Source organism: Miniopterus schreibersii (genome assembly GCF_964146895.1).
Source record: "Miniopterus schreibersii genome assembly, chromosome: 9".
Lineage (NCBI taxonomy): Eukaryota > Metazoa > Chordata > Mammalia > Chiroptera > Miniopteridae > Miniopterus > Miniopterus schreibersii.
In genome coordinates, this window is record NC_138118.1 from 47190759 (window position 1) to 47211507 (window position 20749).

Genomic DNA, 20749 nt, shown 5'->3' on the forward strand with positions numbered 1-20749 from the left:
TGTTCTCAGTTTTAAGGCATTCTGAGGAATTTCCAGCGAATATAAAGAAAGCTGGGAAATTTGAAAAAAGTGGCTTCAAAATTAATTTTTAATTTATTCTTTCCTCTCCCTCGAAAACTTATGATGTACTGCCTTTGTTTAAAGGACAAGGCATGATGAGAAAGAGACACTGTGAAATAAAAGATGAGGTGGAATCTCATAATTACCACCACATTACCAGTCTGATCAGTAAAGTGCTTCTCCCTGGAAATGATCATTGCAAACTGCAAACAAGTGCAAAGATGAGGAATGAGAGGAGCTTAAACTCATCTCTGGCTGACTGCATGTAGGGCTAAGGCCCATGGCTGAAGTTATTTCCTTCTAAAAATTTTACTCAGTGCTCACACCTTGGCGAACGTCAGTTGCACTGCTCAGCCATTCCTGCTTGACTGAATTTTTCTCTGAGCTGTTCTTTCACCATAAATCATGGCCGAGGGCTCTGTATATACTCCTGTAATCTGCTCTGGCCCATAACAAATGGTTGCAGACAGAATTGCAATTCCATGATGTTTTAGTGGCTTGTAGTAAAGTACCTAACAGCCTTTAATGCTTCCTTTCCACCCCAAATTGTGGATGTGGGTGGGGGATCCATTTGAACTTGATAAACAAAACCCATCAATTCCAAGGATACAGTATGCCAGATGGTGGCAGATGACATCCTCTAACGACATACCTGGCAGAGCAAAACCATCAATGCAATACTTCTTTTAAAACATCGCAGGGATGTCTCAATGTTTTTTTATTTAGTTCAGAAGGGGAAAATGAGAACTCCAAGTACTCAGGGTCTCAATGAACATCGATGCACTTCAGAATTTATATCTATAATTTTCCACACATTTGTGCTCTTGGTAATGAGACACTCACTCTAAGATCTTATGGTCTTTTGGCCTATGAAATATACCACTATTTCTCCTTTCAAACACCATTTTATACATTGGGACTGATAATGAAGGCTGTATGATACCTGTGTAAAAGGTCAATAAATCTTACACAATAGAGAAAATGCTTTATGTCACCAAGTAGAAGTTGTCCAAAATTTCCATTTTTTCCATCTTAAGAAGTTTCCTCAACTCTTTTTTGTTAGCTATTACATATTTATTAAGTGCTACAGCTGTGTTTGTAGAACACATTTTCATATTCAGTCTTGTCCTTGAATAGTTTTTACCCTTAGCTATAAACCTGTTCTGAACCTTAGGGATCTCACATTTAAATTACCTGACGGTTTTAGACCAATGTTATTGACCAGTATTCTGATTCTTTAGTCTCTTTTATCCACATGTAGTTTCTTCAAATTAAGTCAATTTTGCTAAAAATAATAGGATGGCTATTTAGAGTGAAGACTGAATATGAAAGAATATTCTCAGCTCAGTCAAGGTGCTCACACAAGACAAGACAGCCTTTCTGAACATGCCAAAGGAAGCCTGCTTTGGATAGCAACGAAATGACACAGAGGATTTTCCATAGCTACTACTGTTCAGCTGGGAATATTATTGAGTAAATGGAGAGAAGGCAAGGAAATTGAAATGCTTGCTTTGACATCAGTTTTGTAGGTTAGTGGGGTCAAAAATTCCTTTTATGTCTTAGATTTCTGAGCTACAATGTGGAGATGGTTCTCCTATGGATCTGATCTATCTTCATCTAATTTAAGGGATTCTCAGAGGTTTACCTGCTGACAACATCATCTCTTAATAAAATAGCACACATTTACAGATTAAGGCATTGTTAACAGGAAGAGTTATAACTAGTTAACATGGGCTCCACTGGTCACATCAAATATTACCAACTCAATATTACCAATTACCAAATTGAAGCACCTTCACACTCAAGCCAACAGGAATTCTGCTTTGCAAGGTGATACCTCTGAAGCCAGAAGCCAATGGCCTCCTGGTGACTGTCAGTCACCACCTTGAACATCAACCTGCTTTGGTTCTGTGGGTGAGTCACTGTTTGGAGTGTTCTAGGTCAGTTCTGCTATTGGCGAGTGAAGCCTGCCCAACATTCGTTCCAGGGCCTGAAAAGCTCTTATTGCCCAGAACGCTTTGGAAGAAAGCCATAGTAATGTCAATGGTGTCATGGGCTTGGGCCTCCTCTTGACTAATTGATCTCCCCCTAAGACATACGGTGCACAGATGTAGGCAGCTTCTGTGTTATCCGAGAAGGCCTACAATTGTTTAAACTGACAAGGAAGTGTGTTTAAGCTATCCAAGAGACTGCACACAGCCGTCTGCTTCCTTGAGAAATACTGTTAGTGTTGTTTAAAAACAAACTAAGCAAAATGGGACAATAAATAAAAGTAAAACAAACTATACATACACATAAATATGATGTAGTTGTTAGTCTCTACTCTTTTTTCCAATTTTGAAGGGAGTTGTCTTGTGCTCATGCCTGGGGGTGGTCAGAGAACCTGTACTTCAGCCATTTCACTGTTATAGACCAGGAAAGAGAACCCCAGAGAGAGGAGCCCAGCACCTCAGGTGTTTTGCTGGGTGTGTGGGCAGCCCAGCCTTCCAGCCCAGTGCTTACTGTCAGCTCCAGGCACTTTTTATTAGATCACCAGCCCTCTGCCAGAGCTCATACGTGCTTAGCTATTGGAAATTTAATAAAAATTTTATTTCATCACCCTGGGTAGCTCCAAAAGCTGCGTACGTGAGACTCCCCTGATTTCATCCATCCTCTTGTGAGAACACAAATAATCTGACCCAGTGGTTTTACTTTTCAAAGTTATCCTAAGGAAATAACCAGAGATACATGGGAAGATATAGCTATAAGAATAATTTTTGTAGTATTTTTCATAATAGTGGAAAAATTAGAGAAACAAAGAAGTCCAAATAGGATATTGGTTAAATGATAAATCTATACAGCAAAGTGCTAAGCAGTCATAAAAATGATGTATAGAAGGATATTTAAAAAGGATGTTAGTCTAAACATATTGTCAAATAAAAAAAGGTTTCAAAACAAAATGGTTACATTTTCAAAAGAGAGGAAGAGTTCTTTTTGCTTTTTTATTTCTGTTTTGGGGTATTCTATAACTGATATGTATTATTCTGTTGAGTTCAGTAAGAGTTATCTAACAGAAGAGCACCCATCAGGGCATCATGAGAATTAATGTGGCTATAGAATGACAGCAGGAACATTTTCAAAGTTGAGGTTTAGACACATCCTTCCTTAACTCCTGTCCTAGGAGTTCCTCTCAGAACTTTAGCCTTTCAAGTAGCCCCTTAGAGCAGCTGGTGAAGGGACCCTCAATACTGAAGGTGTCTCAGGATTGCGGCATCCTCTGACTGAGCTGGTTATCAGGGGGTGTGTGGGGTGCTGGGTCCCTTCTCTGTCCCTCCTTCCCCTTTCCTTGTCAGATTGTCCCCTAAGGGGTTGAGGAGCCAGAAGGACAGACAGGCCATGTTCCTGCCATAGGAATATGTATCTAATTAGAGATTAAAAAAAAACCAAGTGAGGCTAAATCCTGTAAATGCTCTGTCTCAGGAGGAATTTATTAACCAGGAATTCTGGAAAATATATACAGTCTCTACTTCCCCATATTTTCTCCTCTCAGGTCTCTGGTGTGAGAGGAAGTCTGTGGCTGTCTCCCCCCATGGACTCCCTTCTTCCTCACTGTGCCCTTTTTTCCTGTTTCAAAGCAGAAGCTCCCATTTAACTGGGTGGGTGACTGAGGAGGACCAGAGAGAGGAGAAGGATGGTGCAAAGGCCAAGAAAAAGATTTCAGCTGAAAAGTGGTTACTTGTTGTGGAGAAATAGCAGTGAAAATAATAGGCTGGATTTTCTTCTGTTCTGTTCTGCAATCCAAACTGAACTTTCAGCTTGCTGCGAGGTATTAAAGTAAGTTCTAGCTTTCTGATTTTTCAAGCTCACTTGTATGCCCATGAGATCTACCTCAGACTCTGCTGGATCCAATACCACTTTCTTTCATGAATTAAGTTTGTATTTCATCTTCTCTTAAGTGGAGGAAGCCAAGTCTACCAGTTAACTATGGTGGTTCTTTCTTAGACGGCGGTCACTTTACACAGTTATTTTTATATATATGTATATTTAAATGGAGCAGGTTAGTATAAATGTAGGTAAAAGATGCTGCAGTTAGTTAAAAGAACTTATTTTCATACTAGTATGCTGAAGACTGCTAGGGTAGGAATTCTTTCTTAAAACAGTCTCCCACTGCACTGAACTCACTCCACTGGCATTCCTCTTCATCATAGTGTGTGTATGTACTATGTTCTTATGCCACGATTATTTTTAAGTTCCTTCAGTCATAGGAGTGCTTATTTTCTTTTTCTCTTTTTCCTAATAGGCCATAACCTTTAGGAGGGCAGGGCCTAACTCTGGTATTGTCTTTCTAGTCACCCACTCATCCACCCACCCATCCATCCATCATCCATCCATCCATCCATCCATCCATCCATCCATCCATCCATCCATCCATCCATCCATCCATCCACCATTGATGTGCAAGGCACCATTGGGTACAAAGGATGGCACAGCTGAGCTAGAAGACATGACTTCTGTCCTCAGAAGGTGAGCATTTCTCTCAGGTGGCTAACATGGGTCTGTGGTCTTGCTAGTTGATCCAGTAGCTAAAGAACTATGAAACACATAACATAATAACCCAACAAAATTTTTCATAAGAAGCAAGATCACAGAAAGGCACAAAGAATGAAATGTTCTGATGTTCATGCCATATTTTGCATTACTAGATTGCCTGGCAATGCATTTTTTTTACTAAGTAACTGGCAACTCAATTTGTTTCTCATTACCTGTCCCCATGGCCAGTGCTGCCACCCACTCCAGACAAAGATGAAGGGAACACTTTTCCCTTGTCAGTGTGCTTCTTGGTGGAGAATTGGGATTGCGTTTGCTTAGCCTTTGTTTGCAAGCTCCTACTTAGCTCTGTTGGCAGGACAATTGACATTTGACAATTGACATTTCTCCTCTCCACTGAACCTGAGCTACTGCCTCAGGGAAGCCTTTTTGAAAAGAGGTGGGATACAAAGGAACATCAATAAGTAAACCAGTGAAACATCACCAGACTCAGGAATTTCACTTTCTACATAAGCCATCCTAGTTCCTTGCTGCCCCTAGTGTAACTTAACTGCCAACTCCTCATTCTACAATCAACCAAAGGCAGCAACAAGAGAAGGAAACAGAACCCTGGAAAGGAGAGAGAACTGATGCTAATGCCAATCTTATGATAACGAGTGCCTCTCTCCTAGGCAATGCTCCTTTTAGAAACTCATCACCTCTTATCTAATGGCCCTGAGGGCTGCCAAACCTCAGAGCAACTTACAAAATAAAGCTCAGAGGGTGAGAAGTGTTCTGTGCTTTTAATTCTGAAGCCTAGAGCTGCTGGTTCTCATAAGGGCCCCAGTGTGGCATTGTCTTGTTTTTTTTTTGTTGTTGTTTTTTTGTATAAAACATAAAATTTACCATCTTAACTATATAAAGTGTACAGCACAGTATTGGAATTATAATTGTGCAATAGATCTCTAGAACTTTTTCATCTTGTAAAACTGAAACCCTGTGCTCATTCCTCCTAACCTCTGGCAACCAGCATTTTACTTTCTGCTTCAAGGATTTGATTACTTTAGATACCTCATATAGGTGGAATCATGTGGTATTTGTCTTTTTGTGTCTGGCTTATTTCACTTAGCATAGTGTCTTCAAGGTTTATTTATGTTGTAGCATGTGACAGGTTTCTAGAGAGCTCTTAGGTGTCCCAGGGCTTTTAGTGTAGAAAGATTGGGACACAGTCATACTGTATTTGACAACCAAAAGGCAACAAACATTTCACTTACATGCTGAGTAAGCGGTGAAATTTTTTTCGCCTGGGCATTGCCTGATACTTCACTTTGAAAACAAGCAATTGATTGTTGTATGCCCAAGGATAATAAATTATTGATGGATATAATGGAAAAAGGCTAACTGAACAGATATATTTCACTTGAAAAAGATACTTTTTCTCTCTTTGGCATTTTATGTGGAAAAAAAGACATTTTGAATTTAAAGATACATTAAGAATTTCTCCCACTTGCTTTCTTTATTAGTGAATTTTCATAATGAATTATAAAATGACCCAATTCATTTTTTTTGAAGGCACTATGTTAACAACAGACTATCTTTCTCCAGAAAATCCCAGGGTATGAGAGCAACTTGAAGTAGTCAGAGAAAGAACGATTGTCCATATATTCAAGTTGGAATTATGAAGGACAGTGGCCATTGTGTCTCTCTTCACCTGTCACAGGGCAAGAGGGAGGTGATGCGGAGCCTGGAGCAGGCAATGAGAGAAATTTTGTATTCTTACTTCCCTTTTCTGGTTTTCCTCTCACCCCCAGTTTTTGGTACTCTTTTGGTTTTACCTGCTGAAGACCCATAACTCTAATGCAGTTGTTGTGAATCATTATTTGAATGTCCACACACATCTTAAAATTCCTAATGGCTTTTAATCCTCACATTAGTTCACACACATCACTTTCATCACTTACTGAAAGGAACTAAAACATCACATAACCGAACCCTATCATTTTACAGATGAGAAAACCAAGAACCTGAGAAACTAAGTAATTCTTGAAAGGTCACCCAGATCTTTAACAGCCTCATTTCTGATTTTTCCTATTTCTTTTTCCTGAAAATGGCTTTGCCATCTTTCCAAATACTCAGGATCTTACCTAGGGAAAATTTTTGAGTCCTCCCTGATTCTTATTCCCCTTATACCATCGGTCACCAAGTCTTATTGATTCTTTTTTCAAGACTCTGGTATTGTTAACTCTCCTATATTTCACTTTTATTGTTTCAACACCTCATTACCCCATCCCTGCATATCCTAAGTTATTATAGTGGCCTCTTTATCTGATCTGCCTACCTCCTTATCTGACCTACAGGGATTCTCAACTCTGGCTGCTCATTACATTGACCTGGGGCATGTCCCTCACCCTCACCCTCCACCCCACAATTTAATTGATCTGGAGAGGTGCCTCTATGGGTATTTTTTTTAAACACAAGTTCCCCAGGTGGTTCTAATGGGCAGTCAGGATTGACTATCCTTTCCAGAGATGTTTTTTGTCACCCCTAAAACACTTCTTTAGCCAGTGTAATCAAGAATCTTCTGTGCCTCCTCATGCTGTCAGTTTTCAGATATCTGCCTCTTCCAAGCATTCAAAATTCTTACACTCCTCCCTCTGCTTTTCAGTAGGAATCCTACGCTTTAGTCATATCATTTGCTTCTTAACATCAGCATGATCTCCTACAATATCCTAGTTCCATTTTGAATTGTAGCACCCTTTGCCCTCCTCTCTGCTCATCCCAAACCTATTGGCTCTTCAAGGGGTTATCTCAAGACGGCTTCCTCCAAGGAGCCCTGACTCTTTTGGTCATTATTCCCACTCTTGTCTCAAACTCCCTCACATTTCAGGTTTGTACTGTCTTGCATTTGTTCCAAGTGAGTATTTTCAGCTCTTTTGTGAGATGGAGAGCTCCTTGAGAAGAGGGACAATTCCACATTTTTTTCTTTTTCTGTTTCCCCACAGCATCAAACACTGGCTGACATATAATCATATAATATGTAAATCTGGTAGAACTTGGTATAGACAGGAGGCTAGAAGGAAACTTGGAGAGTTTCTTATGGTGGCTCCCTTTCCACAACGGGAAGGCAGGTACACAATACCACTCAGACAGTCCTAACGTCAGCTCTTGTTTCACAGCTCCTGATAGACTGAAATCTTCAGGACACTATTATATATGGCATTTCCATAGCAAAGATGCAACTCTAGGATGTTAAACTACAATCTGTGCTGGCAACATAAGCCATAACTACAGTTTGAGTGAAAACACTATAGAAACAATAAAACTTTGATTAACCAGAAACAATTACAAGGAACATTCAATTAGCCAGTTTCTTCCACTCAACTGTTGACAGAAAGATATACATTATAAGAAAAAAAGCAGATAGGCAGAAATTTATTTTAAACGCCCCCCCCCCCCCAAAGCCTACTTTTAGGTTAGGTTGAGAGGGTCAGTGGAAATCTGCTGTCAGAATAATGACCTTGTGATACTGCAAGACTTCTATTCATTCACTCACTCACTCACTCACTCACTCACTCACTCACTCACTCACTCACTTATTCACTCTCTCTGCAAAGCACTATATTAGGAATATAGGGTAATAACCAGTATTTAAATTCCAAAAAGGGGAGGAAGTATGTGGATGTTGATAACTATGTTGCAGAACAGAGAGTGAGAGGGCACAGGGGAAATGTATAAAGGCCAGTGGGACTTCAGAAAACTGAGAGATTACTTCTGACTGGTCAACTTGGGGAAGTTCATGGAGGAGGCAGCCTTTGATCTGGGTCTTGAAGAAGGACACGATTTGGGGAAGGGGTTTTCCAAGCCAAAAGATCAGCATGTGTCCAACATAAAGATAAGAATATAGGACAATGGCAAGTGTTCCAGCTGGCTGGAGCATAGATATGTAATAGGATATTGTGGGAAATAAGAGATAAGACTGATTTTGATGGGGCCCAATCAGGGATGGATTTGGGGACTCATTTAAGCTTCTTTGTTATTAAAATGTGTAAAAGGTCTTTGAGTGGGGCAGTCCTTTAGGACAATCAATTGCTCTGGCATCAGTGGGCAGGGAAGATTGGCCATAGCAGTAGGAAAAACAAGCTCTTTAATCCTGTGGAGTGGTCTAAACTGGAGTTTAATAGAAATGGAGGAGAGGGCCGTTGTGAGAAATGAGAGAAGTGAAATCACTCAAACTTGGGAACTGGTTATATATATATGAGTGGTAAAAATAGTTAAGATGATTTTTATCTGGGTAGAAATGTCTAGCGGGTAGTTGGAAGTCTTGGGGTGGAGCTATGGAATGAACTCGGAGATCGCAACACAGACATGAAAGTCATCTGCACAGTGGTGACAGGTGGAACCATGAGAGCAAATAAAGTCCTGAGGGGAAGGTGGGGAGGGGTGTTACTGGATGGGAAGAGAGCTAGTGGTGACTTCAGAGGAGCATTCAGAGAGGTAAGAGAAAATCCATCAAGTACACTGACAAATAGTGTCAGCTGTTACAGGGAGTCCTAGGGGATGGAGGACTGGATTAGTCACTGAATTTTGTTACTATTGAGAAGACATTTTCACTGGAATCCCAATGATAGAATCTAGATTTCAAAGTGTGAATGTGTCAAGGGAGAAGGGAAATTATTTTGTACATTGATCCAGGAATGTCACACATTTGAGAATGATTTAATAGGAGTGTGATTAAAGAGTACTTTTTGTAAACAATGAGCACTGTGCTTTCCTTAAGCATTCCCTACATACAGTGTTTTTTTAGGGTGGAAATAATGTCACTCATCTTTGCACCCTGTCTACCCCTGTATTCTGAAAAAGCAACAGAAAAACCAGGCCTTAACCCATGCCTGGTTCTAAGGAGAAGCTCCAGGTATTGGAGGTCTTACTGGGTGGATGCCTAGTGTGGCCCACAATGGGGGGCAGAGTGTGGGGAAGGCCTGTGGTGAGGTCTGTGGAGAGTAGCAGGTGAAGACCACTTCCCATCCACAGTCTTCACAATAGCTACCATTATTGAGTGCTATATGCCAGGCATTGTGCAAAACCAGACACAGTGTGGTTCTGTCTCTTCCTCTCCATTCTCAGTCCTCTTTTCCTAATTCCTCCCTAGCCCGTTTCAGTGCAGAGCAACCACCTTTTCTCCAGAAAACAGGTCGTTCTCCCTGTAGCCTCCCTGAAGCCTTCTCTCTTACTTCCATATCACTCTCCTCTTCCGGTTCTCTACTGCCTCTAGGACTGCCCTCTCCTGATCCTCGCCAGTTTCTCTTCCTTGTTACCCATGTGTCACCACATCCCATAGACTTTCCTCTCTCTACATAGTGGGTCCTTCTGGGAGACCTTGTCCCCCTCATGACTCTAGCTTTTCTCTCTAGGACTCCCTGGATGTTCCGGCTCCAGCACCTTACCCAAGTGCCCTGTGTGTGGGCTGCTTCACTTAAGGGTCCTTGAGGCATCTGAAACTTAAATCCCAACTAATGTCATTATCTTTTTTCCTAAATTTGATTCTTCACCTGTGTGGCATTTTCTTCCACCTAGTCCTGGGTCACAAATTTCCTCTGATTCTTTTCTTCATATTCATTATTCACCAAGTTTGGTTACTTCCATTGGTGAAATGTCTGAAACATCTTCAAAATCCATTTCGCACACGCTAGTTCTACCACCACTTCCCTAATTCCTGTCCTCACATCAGTTTTCTCAAATTTTACAATAGCATATTAACTGCCTATAGTTTCCTATAAAATCTGTCCTAAATACTATCAAGGTGTATCTCCAAATATTTTTACCCTCCCACTTAAATAGTTTTTGATGGCATTTGATTATATAAAATTCAAAATCCCTTTTTCATAGAGCCCCACTTTAATATTCTCTCATTTCATCCCTCCCCCTCTCCCTTTAGCTTATGTGACAGCTGCCTTATCTCCTGCCCACACTGGTAAAATTATACTTGCTACTCAAGGCCCAGCTACCATATCACCTGTTGGGTGGGGTAGAATCTTCTACAACCTTGCTAAGTAGATTTAGTGTACTGGGTCCTTTGGGCTCTTATCACTCCTTTGCCAATACTATTCATACTTGTCCCATTGCCTGATTTTCTCTGTTACCCCTACTTGCTTGTGAATACATCTGGGAAGAGACTGTCTTCTTCATCTTTGTACCCCTAGCACCAAGCAAGGTGCCTGATGGATGTTTGTGAGACTGAACCGAGACCACAAAGAACCCTTCCTTCCTCTTTTCCTCCCCTCCTTCTTTTTCAGCTAGTGACTGTAGTGAACTGACTGATTCAGGTCCTTCATGGAGATTACAGACGAGTAAATTATATGGCAAGCATATGTGACCATGATCACCGGACTAGATTTCCCCAATAATTATCCCATGGCTTTATTTCTTTCCCAGGACATTGCAGCTTTCTCCTTTATTCCCTAATTTAGATTTCTTCTGATCAATAACTTCTCCTTGAGAGACACGCATTTTAGAGAAATGACACATTTAAAGCTTCTGTTTTTGTAGACATCTTTGAGCAATGATTGCAATGGTTTATGTGTGTATGTATAGATATTTATATCAACAAAACTATTTGATGAGTGTATGTTGAGCAGTTAGAACAATTAAATAATTTACTTAGTGAATAATATTGTCTTTTATGTTAAGTTTAAACCAGTCCTGGATGGCAATAAGCAGGGTTGTTAACAATTGGAAAATACATTTCAGAAACATTCAGAGATAACTGAAAGACTGTGGTGGAGAGGTGCTTAGCCATGGCTGTGACAGTGTGAATGGGGTAGAATGAAACCAGAATTGAGGTATGTGTCAGTCTGATTCAAGCTTCTATGGCAAACTGTGGGGATTGAGCATGAGTATCAGTTTTTGTTAAAAAGTCAAGCTGACATTTAAAAATTCCAGTCCTATTAAACTGTGCCAATAGCCACATGCCCACTGCAGGATCTGACGGTGGAAACATGGGCTGCTCTAGGGATGTGTTTGAGGGATGAAAAGTTGCTTGAACCATATTTGCAAGGCTATCATCTATATTCTGCTTTATTTATATACAGGATACTTTTTTCCTTAAGAATTTTTACCAAATTTTAGGCTGAAATATAGCCAACATTTGAGAATGTTCATTTTGAAATAGTGATGAATATTGTTCAGATACAAAATTATGACACTTTCAAAGAAGTCACACTGTTTTTTTCCCCCTTAAACTTGGTGCAGCACTGAGTATGGAGAAGGAACAGTAAAAAGATGCCCTCCGAAGTGGATAGCTGCCACGAAACAGGCTGGGGAGCACTGCGATGCCCGGTGGAGTTCAGAGTTCTAGGGCCAGAATGTCTGGCAACTGTGGCTCTCTTTCTGTGTGGTGCAAAAAGGGTGGCCCGAGTTATTGCTGTCTAAACTAGGGCTGAGAGGAAATAAGTGCAGTCATTTGCACTGAAGCTCGTGGAGGAGTTTTTGAAGTGCGTGAGGCAGAACCCCGCTAACGTTGCCTCTGTTTTACTCTTCCTGTCCTTCCCTCCTGCTATAAATATTTTCAGAGTTCTAGCAGTAATTAGACAAGCTACTATGAAAGAGAGCATTATACATCCGTTAAAAACATATGCAAAACCAAAGCTCATTAGAGAAAGATAATATTCATGCAGATTTTACAAACCGTGTCTTTAGGGTGGCCCAATAAGTAGAAATATGGGGACCCATGCTTGTCACTTTTCATGCACATGGAGAGACTGGAAGGTACCATTCCTAAAGGAAGGGGAGGAACAGCCTAGGACCAATCATTAGAATTAACAGAACCAGTGACAAAGATATATTATTACTGTTAGAATCAAGATTGCTTAGTATGTTTAGAGCAGCTGAATACAAATTATCTAGGCAGTAAGAATAAAGACTTTAAGTAAAGCTTTTCATATCAAGCATGCAGCAAGTGAAATTAGTGAAAGACTGACCTACATGTGTATTCCAAAAGTAGATTTTCATCAAAATATTGAGGGCATCCTGAGGTGCTTTTAAGGAGGCATAAATGTTAAAAAAATGCAATGGTACTATCAGAATTTGTTCATAATGATGGGATCTTTTAGTGATATAAGCTGTCATTTGAGAATCAGTCACAGTAATCATTTCCAAATTTTGAAAAATTCTCAAATTAAAGACGTGGTGTGCCCATATTTACACTTATGTTTTCTCTAATAATCTCATAAATTCTTATGGTTCCCTTCCCCTCTGACAATTTGCTTATTTATAGTCAAAGTTCACAGTTGACTTGCTGGCTGTAATTGTTTTCTGGGGAAAAAATAAAGCTGAAAAAAATGCAGCAATATCTTGCTTCTTGTACTGTGCTGTACTCACCTGTCCGAGTGCTGTGTTCCGAAACCAGCCTTAGCGGTTGTTTGATATGTGTCTATCTCAGCTCATGACTATAGTTCTTTATTTACGCAATGATGGGTACTAGAAATTCCAGAATACCTAAGTCAATAATTTCCAAGAGAGAGGTCCTTAGAGATGCAACTATTGCTCCCTCAACGCCTGCTACTGTGTTCTCTCAGTTCCACATGGTGTGAGGTAAAGGGATGTGAGGTTAATGTGATCAGAAGAACTTGATCTATGCAGCTCAGACAGTTGGAGGCTTGATCCCCTTTTGATAGTTTACACTGATGATAGTCCCATCTAAATCCTTAACTTGCTCCACACATGGTGCTGTGTATACATGGCTTCAACATGCAGAATAGAATGGTACTCACACAGATTTCTGATTATGCCACATGGGGTATTTCCCATAGCATGGTGTGTGTCTGAGGGAAGGGAACCCCAGGGTGAGAACTAATAATACCTTGAGCTTAAATGGAAGGTACAACCTCTTTGTGGTAAGGAAACTATTGCTTAACAATGAATGTCAGGAGTAGAAATCAGATTTCAGGATTTATTAATTGAATTTACCACTTAGCCCTGCCAAGATTCAAGTAATTTTGTACAGAAATGATCAAGCTGTTTTAACGTCACACAGGAAGGTTTTCATTTGGTTTTAAATGTGGCCTTTACTGGGCTTGAAAGATACAGATGCTAAGAAACTTCAAGGCTAGAAGGTCAAATAAAAGGGCCCAGAACATGGTAGAAATAAATTGCTATGAAGGCTGGGGTAGAAACTACCATGACATGTAAAAAATGAAGAGTTGCATACTGGCCTAGGCATATGTAACGCACACTTTGTGAGTGTATATGTCCAGCCCTAAAGCTCAGGGTCCTGATGAGGCCAGGTCACTATCTGCTGGAGCATGCAGCTGAAAAGAGCAGAGACCTTTCTACAGAAATGTAGAAGGTTTCTTTGTAAGCAGATGTCTGAGCCACATTACCGTCAACAGCTTTTAAGTCCACGCTATGTGTGTTTCTTGTTCTATTAAAAAAAAAAAAATTGAACCTAAACAGCACACTGAAGAATGTGTGATTCTCAAAGTTTGGAGATTTTGCTACAATTAGAGCATATAATTCAAACCTGGAGCAAGCATTATATAACTCTATCTTCAGTCCTGATTGAGGGAGTTCAGTTAAAAAGAAGTACTAGGAGGTCTTTATCAGAACAGGTCATCAGAATGACCTATCTTGTTTCTGCAAGACTGCAGGCAGAATTCTATAATAACATAAAGGTGGCCTATGGACTCACTGTTTCTTCCACCAGAAATGAGTGGTGTAGAGTACTTTAGTTTAAAAATTAAAGCTGGGTGGTTGTTTGGCTAAGGAATACAAGGATAGGGCAGTAGGCACAGACATCTGAAGAAAGCTTGGAGATTTGATGTTTCCTGGTTATGGCAGTTGGCCGGACATACCCAAGAATTTGTCTTGAGGCATTGGACTCTGAGCACCTGGATAACAGGCTTTTGTTGGCAAATTCCTTCATAGGGATCAAAACCTTTTCTGTATCATCGCTACTTCGAGACAAGAGAAAATCAGACAGCATGGAAACAGTTTTGTCATTCAGTACCAGCTCCATATGGGTCTAGTTGAGGGGTTAGAAGCTCATCTTGAATGGACATTCTTACGTTATGAACCACAGGGTCAGACTCTCCTCAGTGAGGAGGGTGGGAGCTGAGCTCAGATTGTCAAAAATGCCTGAGACAGAAAATGGGAGGACAATGGGAGGAAAATCTAGTCTACTCTAAAAAAAAGTTTAATGGTTGCATGTCTGGAGAGCTATTCAGACTGAACGGGTGAAAGAGGATCCAGGTTGAGGGGTGAGGAGCCCTCAAATGGTGGGAGGTCGACAAGACATAAAAAGGGCAGCAAGAAGTAAAAGCTCCTGTGGGCCGAGCCTTTACAGCAGAGCTAGAAGAGATAAACCCTACAACCTCCAGGGCCTGATTTCCCTGGAATGGAGCTTTAAAAACATAGAGTCCTGGGCCAAATCGGCTCAGTTATGTGTGTGTGTGTCTTTAAAACTGTGATGCACCTTTTCTTTTCCCTTAACCTTGATCTTTGATCTCCACTCCCCACTCCCCACCCCTCCTACCATGTAAAAAATGTTCTCTAGAATTCGTGACTTCTTTGTTTCAATGTTCTTAGAGAATTCAGCTGTGTTTCCTCTAAGAAATCTGCCTTCTCTCCCTGGCCGGTGTGGCTCAGTGGTTAGAGCACTGGCCGTGCACCGAAGGGTCTCGGGTTTGATTCCTGGTCAAAGGTACATACCTGGGTTGCAGGCTTGATCCTCGACCCTGTTTGGGGTGCGTGTGGGAGGCAACCAATCGATGTCTCCCTCACACCGATGTTTCTCTCTCTCTGTCCCTCCCGCCCTTCCTCTTTCCCTTCCTCCCTTCCACTCTCTCTAAAAATCAATGGAAAAAATATCCTTGGGTAAGGATCAACAAAACAAACAACGAAAAAAGAAATCTGCCTTCTCCCTGGACTTTCATGGAATCAGCCCTCTTGCGGGAGAGCTTATTAGCTTCATGTTGGGGGGAAAAGGGAGTGTTCTTATCAGAGCCTGAAACATGGCTCTGCAGGATGCGTTACAGAAGGAACTGGAATATTTACGTTTTCCAAGATGCATGTGGGAGCACTTCTCAGTGGGGTTTGGAAAAAATATCTCTTTATTCAATCATCTCCTACCACAGCTTTAGTGTTTGGGAACTGAAGAAAGTTGGAACTCAAGAGCTAAATGGGTTCTTCTTGGCAGAGTTCTTGATTACTATGTGGTCTAATATATTTTATCAGAGTCTGAAATAACTAACATGTGAGGGCTTGGGGAAGGGGGTCACTTAGTATAATCTTGAAGAGAAAAATGCATGTTGGAAATAATGTCAGAGAACCCAAACAGGAGGGATATCTTTATAGCCCAGTGTCCAAATAAGTCATATGAAGAAATGGGATTTCAGCCTCATCCTAAAAACACTTAAAATAATAAGTGGGGTTTGGGCTGGGAATGGGGAGGGAATTTCAGAGCTGCGTGCCCTTTAAGGAAGCCCCAGGCTGACTCCAGGAAACGGGAACCTGCCCGATGTTTCATGCTTAGGGGACCTCCTGGGGTTGCCTGAATGCCAGAGAGCGTCTGAGCCTTCCAGCCCAGGAGGACAGGGGTTCTGCCCGGCTGCCCAGCCTCCTCCCTGACTGACTCAGCAGAGGTGTACTGGAATGATCTGTGGGGCCTCTCATGGAAAAGGAAGATACACTCAGCCATGGATATCAAAAGATGAAATTAAATTTCAGAATTTATTATTGAAGCGAGCTGCCTTTTGCCCTGTTAAAATACAGGTGAATTAGTGCAAAGGCTATGGAACCACTTAAAGCTCCCCTAAACGTGGTCTCGGAGGAAGAGGCGAAGGCATGGGGGCCCTCCCCTCGTCTTTTATCGTGGGGCATAGGAGCCCCCACAAAACAGCCCCACGAAAGCCTCGGGATGTGAGGTTACAGTGCTCCAGGCTCCCCAAGGCTGATAGCCACAGGAGGAGAAGAGTAGTGATGAGCAAATTTAGTAGGTAAAGTTTGGCTCACTAACTTGGAATTTAGAATAATTCAGACAAGGTCTAAGCAGAGATTAACTTGTATTCAGCAATTTCTTCAGAAAAAGTAGAAAGTATTAGTATAAATATTACAAAGAAAATGCTTAACAAACCAAAGAAGCCAAGTATTTTTCAAGGATCCTTAAACTCTAGAAGTACTTATTAAATTATACAATTAATTAAGAAAGCTCATTTAAATATTTTTCATTAGAGCAGATCCTTTGGGACCTTTTAATCAGTCACCAATCTGTCTAAACCTCATTCTTAGATGGTCAGCTCACTGAGGGCCAGAACTATCTTACCTGCAATGTCTCCAAAGTGCTTTGCACATAGTAGGTGCTCAGAAAATCCTGGTTTAGTTGAGGATTAATTAATGTTATTAATTATAGGCTTTGTCTCTCATGGCATACTTGGTAGGGGTATACCATCTGAAGTTTATTTTTGTATGATCAGAGGGAAGAAAGGACTCATTGAACAAATAATTGTAAACAAGATAATAATGCTTATAATTTTACTTGTCAATGTATATTCTTTTTTTAATGTATATGTTTCTACTGATTTCAGAGAGAAGAAGGGAGAGGGAGAGAGACAGAAACATCAATGATGAGAGAGAGGTGTCATTGATTGGCTGCCTCTTGCATACCCCCGACTGGGGATTGAGCCTGGAACCTGGGCATGTGCCCTGACTTGGAATTGCACAGTGATCTCCTGGTTCATAGGTTGACGCTCAATCACTGAGCCACGCAGGCTGGGCTTTTTTTTTTTTTTTTTTTGTCAATGTATGTTCTTACAGAATAAACAAATAAACATTGCCTGTTGCCATATAAGTAGAGACCAGTACTGCTTAGTCTGGTGCTCTGATATGATCATTGTAAAACATTTTATTTGTTGACTAAAGGAAGATCTTAAACTAAACTATTTGGCCTCTTCATTTCTTTAGCTGTAGTCACTGGCTCAGTCAGATCTTTACTTACTTAATGTAGTTTTACTCTACTTATAAAAAGTAAATAATTTCATTTACCAAAGGCCTGTAATCAAATCAAATCTTATTAAAGACACAATTAACTTTGAAAATGGAAGTGTAGGCAGAAGTCTAATTCATGGATTGGTTATTTCTTTCCCTTTGTGTGGGCATTTGGTGTTAGTTGTTGCTGGGCTATTGATTTTGTGAGAATTCTGCTTGTCCTTATAGCCCTGCCTGGCCTCCGAAGGCCACTAGAGACTCTCATTTACTCACGGACTCCCTTCAGCGTTCTAGTCATGAAGATTTGCCCCATTGCTTTTAAAGAGAATAAATAGGCTAGACCACCAATTGAGTCTGGAAATTGTATTTCTGTTTTGCTTTATTTTGATCAGATTTGAACTGCAAATACTGCAAGGGGAAGGTGTGCGTGGGTCTGAACTGCATGTGCAAAGAATTTTTCCATCCAATGGCCCCTCTGTTTACCCGACCCTGGTTCTCTGGCTCGGTGTATAAATCAAGTGGATGTTCATGTTGTAATCCCTGAATGCTGATGAAGGACACCTGCATGTCAAGGCAGGGACCTAATTTGTATAACATTCCTTTGCAGCTTTAGGACCGTGATGCATGCCTTTTTTTCTCTTAACCCTTTTTACATGTAATTCGTATAGCAACACCCAGTGTTGAGGAGAACACTCCTTTTGATGTGGCATCTTTTGATTTTTCCGCAGTATGGTGGAGTGAAGTTTCCTTATTCCTGCCAGGCTTTGAGCAGCATGTCAGGGGAGGGGGAACTTATGCTCTCTGTCGAGTTCATAATCAACAAATTCTTATCCTGAGGACTAGAGTAGAGTTGAAGTGTCTATCTCCTGAGCTTCTCGTTCAAGGGCTTAACTATAAAAACAACGTCTCCCTCAAAGCCTTTATCATTTTCCGACTCTGCTTGCAGCTGCTCGGCAGCCTCAGTGTGCGGCCACTACTCTCGAGGCTGCGTTTGTTGATTTATGCCTCTGAATTGGGGGAGGTGTCACCTGGCGATTAGTCTTATGGCAATTATGGATGGCATATTTGCGGCATACTTATTCCTCTCCTCAGCTCACTTGGGTTCACACTGATTTTGTTTAGTCAACAATCTGACAGGCTACCCATGATATTTTTTTCTTTCAATTGTCCCTGCACTTATCTCCCTATTACAGATCACCTTAAGAACACCGAGTGGGAGTTTTGTATTTCTCTTGACTGAAATCGGTTTTTCCTTGGCATGGACCAAAGTTTAGATAAGGGGCTTGCTTCAAAGGTGTTCTGAGTTCTGTAGGTACGAGAGGGAGAGCTGGTGGATATCACTTAAAACCCTCCCAGAGACTTGCTCTTCAGTCTCCTCATTTTCAAAGTTCGCTCTCCCAGGCTGGGTTAAGTCTGAACAGCTCTCTAATAGGTTATGTCTCCTATGGTTTCTGATAACCCCCTTTAACAATCTTTCAAGGATGGATTTTATGTCAAGTTTAGGATCTTAAAAGGCAAACAAAGAAAACAAACACAGGATTAAACTTATAGCTGACAGGAAAATAAGTTTTCCTGTGATTAGGGTACATCTGGACAAAGTGGATTACATTCTTGGTTATATCTACTGGTAAACTCAAGCATTTTTGTTGTTTTTGTTTTTGTTGCTGTCATTTTATCCCCCCCAAACTTGCCAGTTTTAGATAAAATTTTTATCTTGGACAAAAAGTTCTGTTTCATGGTATAGTCTGTTTAACTGATGCTGGAGGAATTAAGATGTTCTTTAGCTATGGGCACTTCTTTTACGTTGGGGCCACCTGTATAGTCCACGAGTGTGGCCACTTCTTTGGCTTGCTCCTGGTGCAGGAAAGAATTCACCCAGCGGGCTGTGACTGCTACCCTGACACACCCTGCTGGCAAAGTTGGTTGTCACTGGCATCTGGAACTGTGACTGGTCAGTTGTCCTCTACGCTAATAGAAAAATTTCCCTAAATGATAAGGGTGTGACTGTACCTCAGTTGTTTGTACAAACAATGTAGTTTATGCCGAACACCTGCTTTCCTTAGGGGAGACTGGAATTTTTATTACTGATTTTGTGAGAGAAGGGGGGCGGGGTAAGGAAGCCTGCATGTGGATTCCTCCAGAGTCTGCCTGTATTTTTCTCCCCCTTAGGATCCCCCTGTGTATCCTTACTAAATCACAGTAATAAGTGATTGTTATGAGGACAACTATATCCTGGGCCCCAGGAGTCCTTTCAGCAAATCTCTGAATGTGGAGTGGTCTTGGGGACCCCTGAAACACCCCCCTCACTGTCACTATGATGTTCCAGAGATACCATTTGATGGCATTATCTTCAAAGATGCTCATCTGATCCCTAACCTTCTTGTTTCTCATGTGTAACCATATATCTTTCAGCTTAGAGTTTCCTGAAGAGCTAATGTTTACTTAGTTTATGATTATTCTTTTACTTCCCTAAAAGAAATTGCTCTACTCTATTAAATTTGGTCTTTTGTGGCACAATCGCTGAAGTTATTTTACAGTCAAAATCCATGTCAATCTAACATCAAAAGTAGCTGATGAGCTCTCACATTACCAGCAAGTAAGACTTCATGTTACATTTTCAAATATATTTAGATGAAATGATGCAAGACTGCTAGAGTTTTGGTCCCTCAAAAGTGTGCCCAGATATTTAACAAACTTTCTGTGTTAGTTAATTTTAGAATTTAACCTTAACTAGACATTTTTGAATGATATTAAGAGTTAATGAGATAATTTTGACATGACCTTGAATTTTTGTCTTGTTCAAAAACATGTTTTCACTTTTTCTTTGATGAAGCTTCATGCTTATGCATTACAGGTAATGCCACAGGTTGGTCAGTAGTACTGTCCTAACTGACCCATACAGACAAGCAGCTGGCATAGTGGACCCTGCAAGTGTGGACCAAACAGTGATTCTACAAGAGAAAAGGAAGCCCAGGATAGCCATGTTGTTCAGATGAACTTTTAAAAAACTAACCTTCTAGAACAACAAGAGCAATATTAACTCTATGAAAATCCTTAGTATAGGTAATAATAAGGTCTTGCCATAGAGTGAAACATACCTTTAAAATGAGGTATTTTTTAGAAGTGATAGAATCTCAGGTCAGTTTGATATTACTGAATCACTTAATGCTCTAGGGTGCAAAAAGTTATTCTATTCCAAGTGTTT

At 40.7% G+C, this 20749-nt stretch overlaps 1 protein-coding gene across 4 annotated transcripts in view; it reads right to left on the minus strand.

Moving 5' to 3' along the window:
• MAGI2 (membrane associated guanylate kinase, WW and PDZ domain containing 2) overlaps window positions 1-20749 on the minus strand; it is a 1283361-nt gene that overhangs the window by 34047 nt on the left and 1228565 nt on the right. The window contains exon 22 of one of the 4 annotated variants that reach the window (XM_081147189.1): window positions 12251-12339. The exons of the other annotated variants lie outside the window; for them this stretch is intronic. Coding sequence (XP_081003315.1) covers window positions 12251-12339 — 89 coding nt within the window. The remainder of the gene's footprint in view (window positions 1-12250; window positions 12340-20749) is intronic. 4 annotated transcript variants of the gene reach the window in all.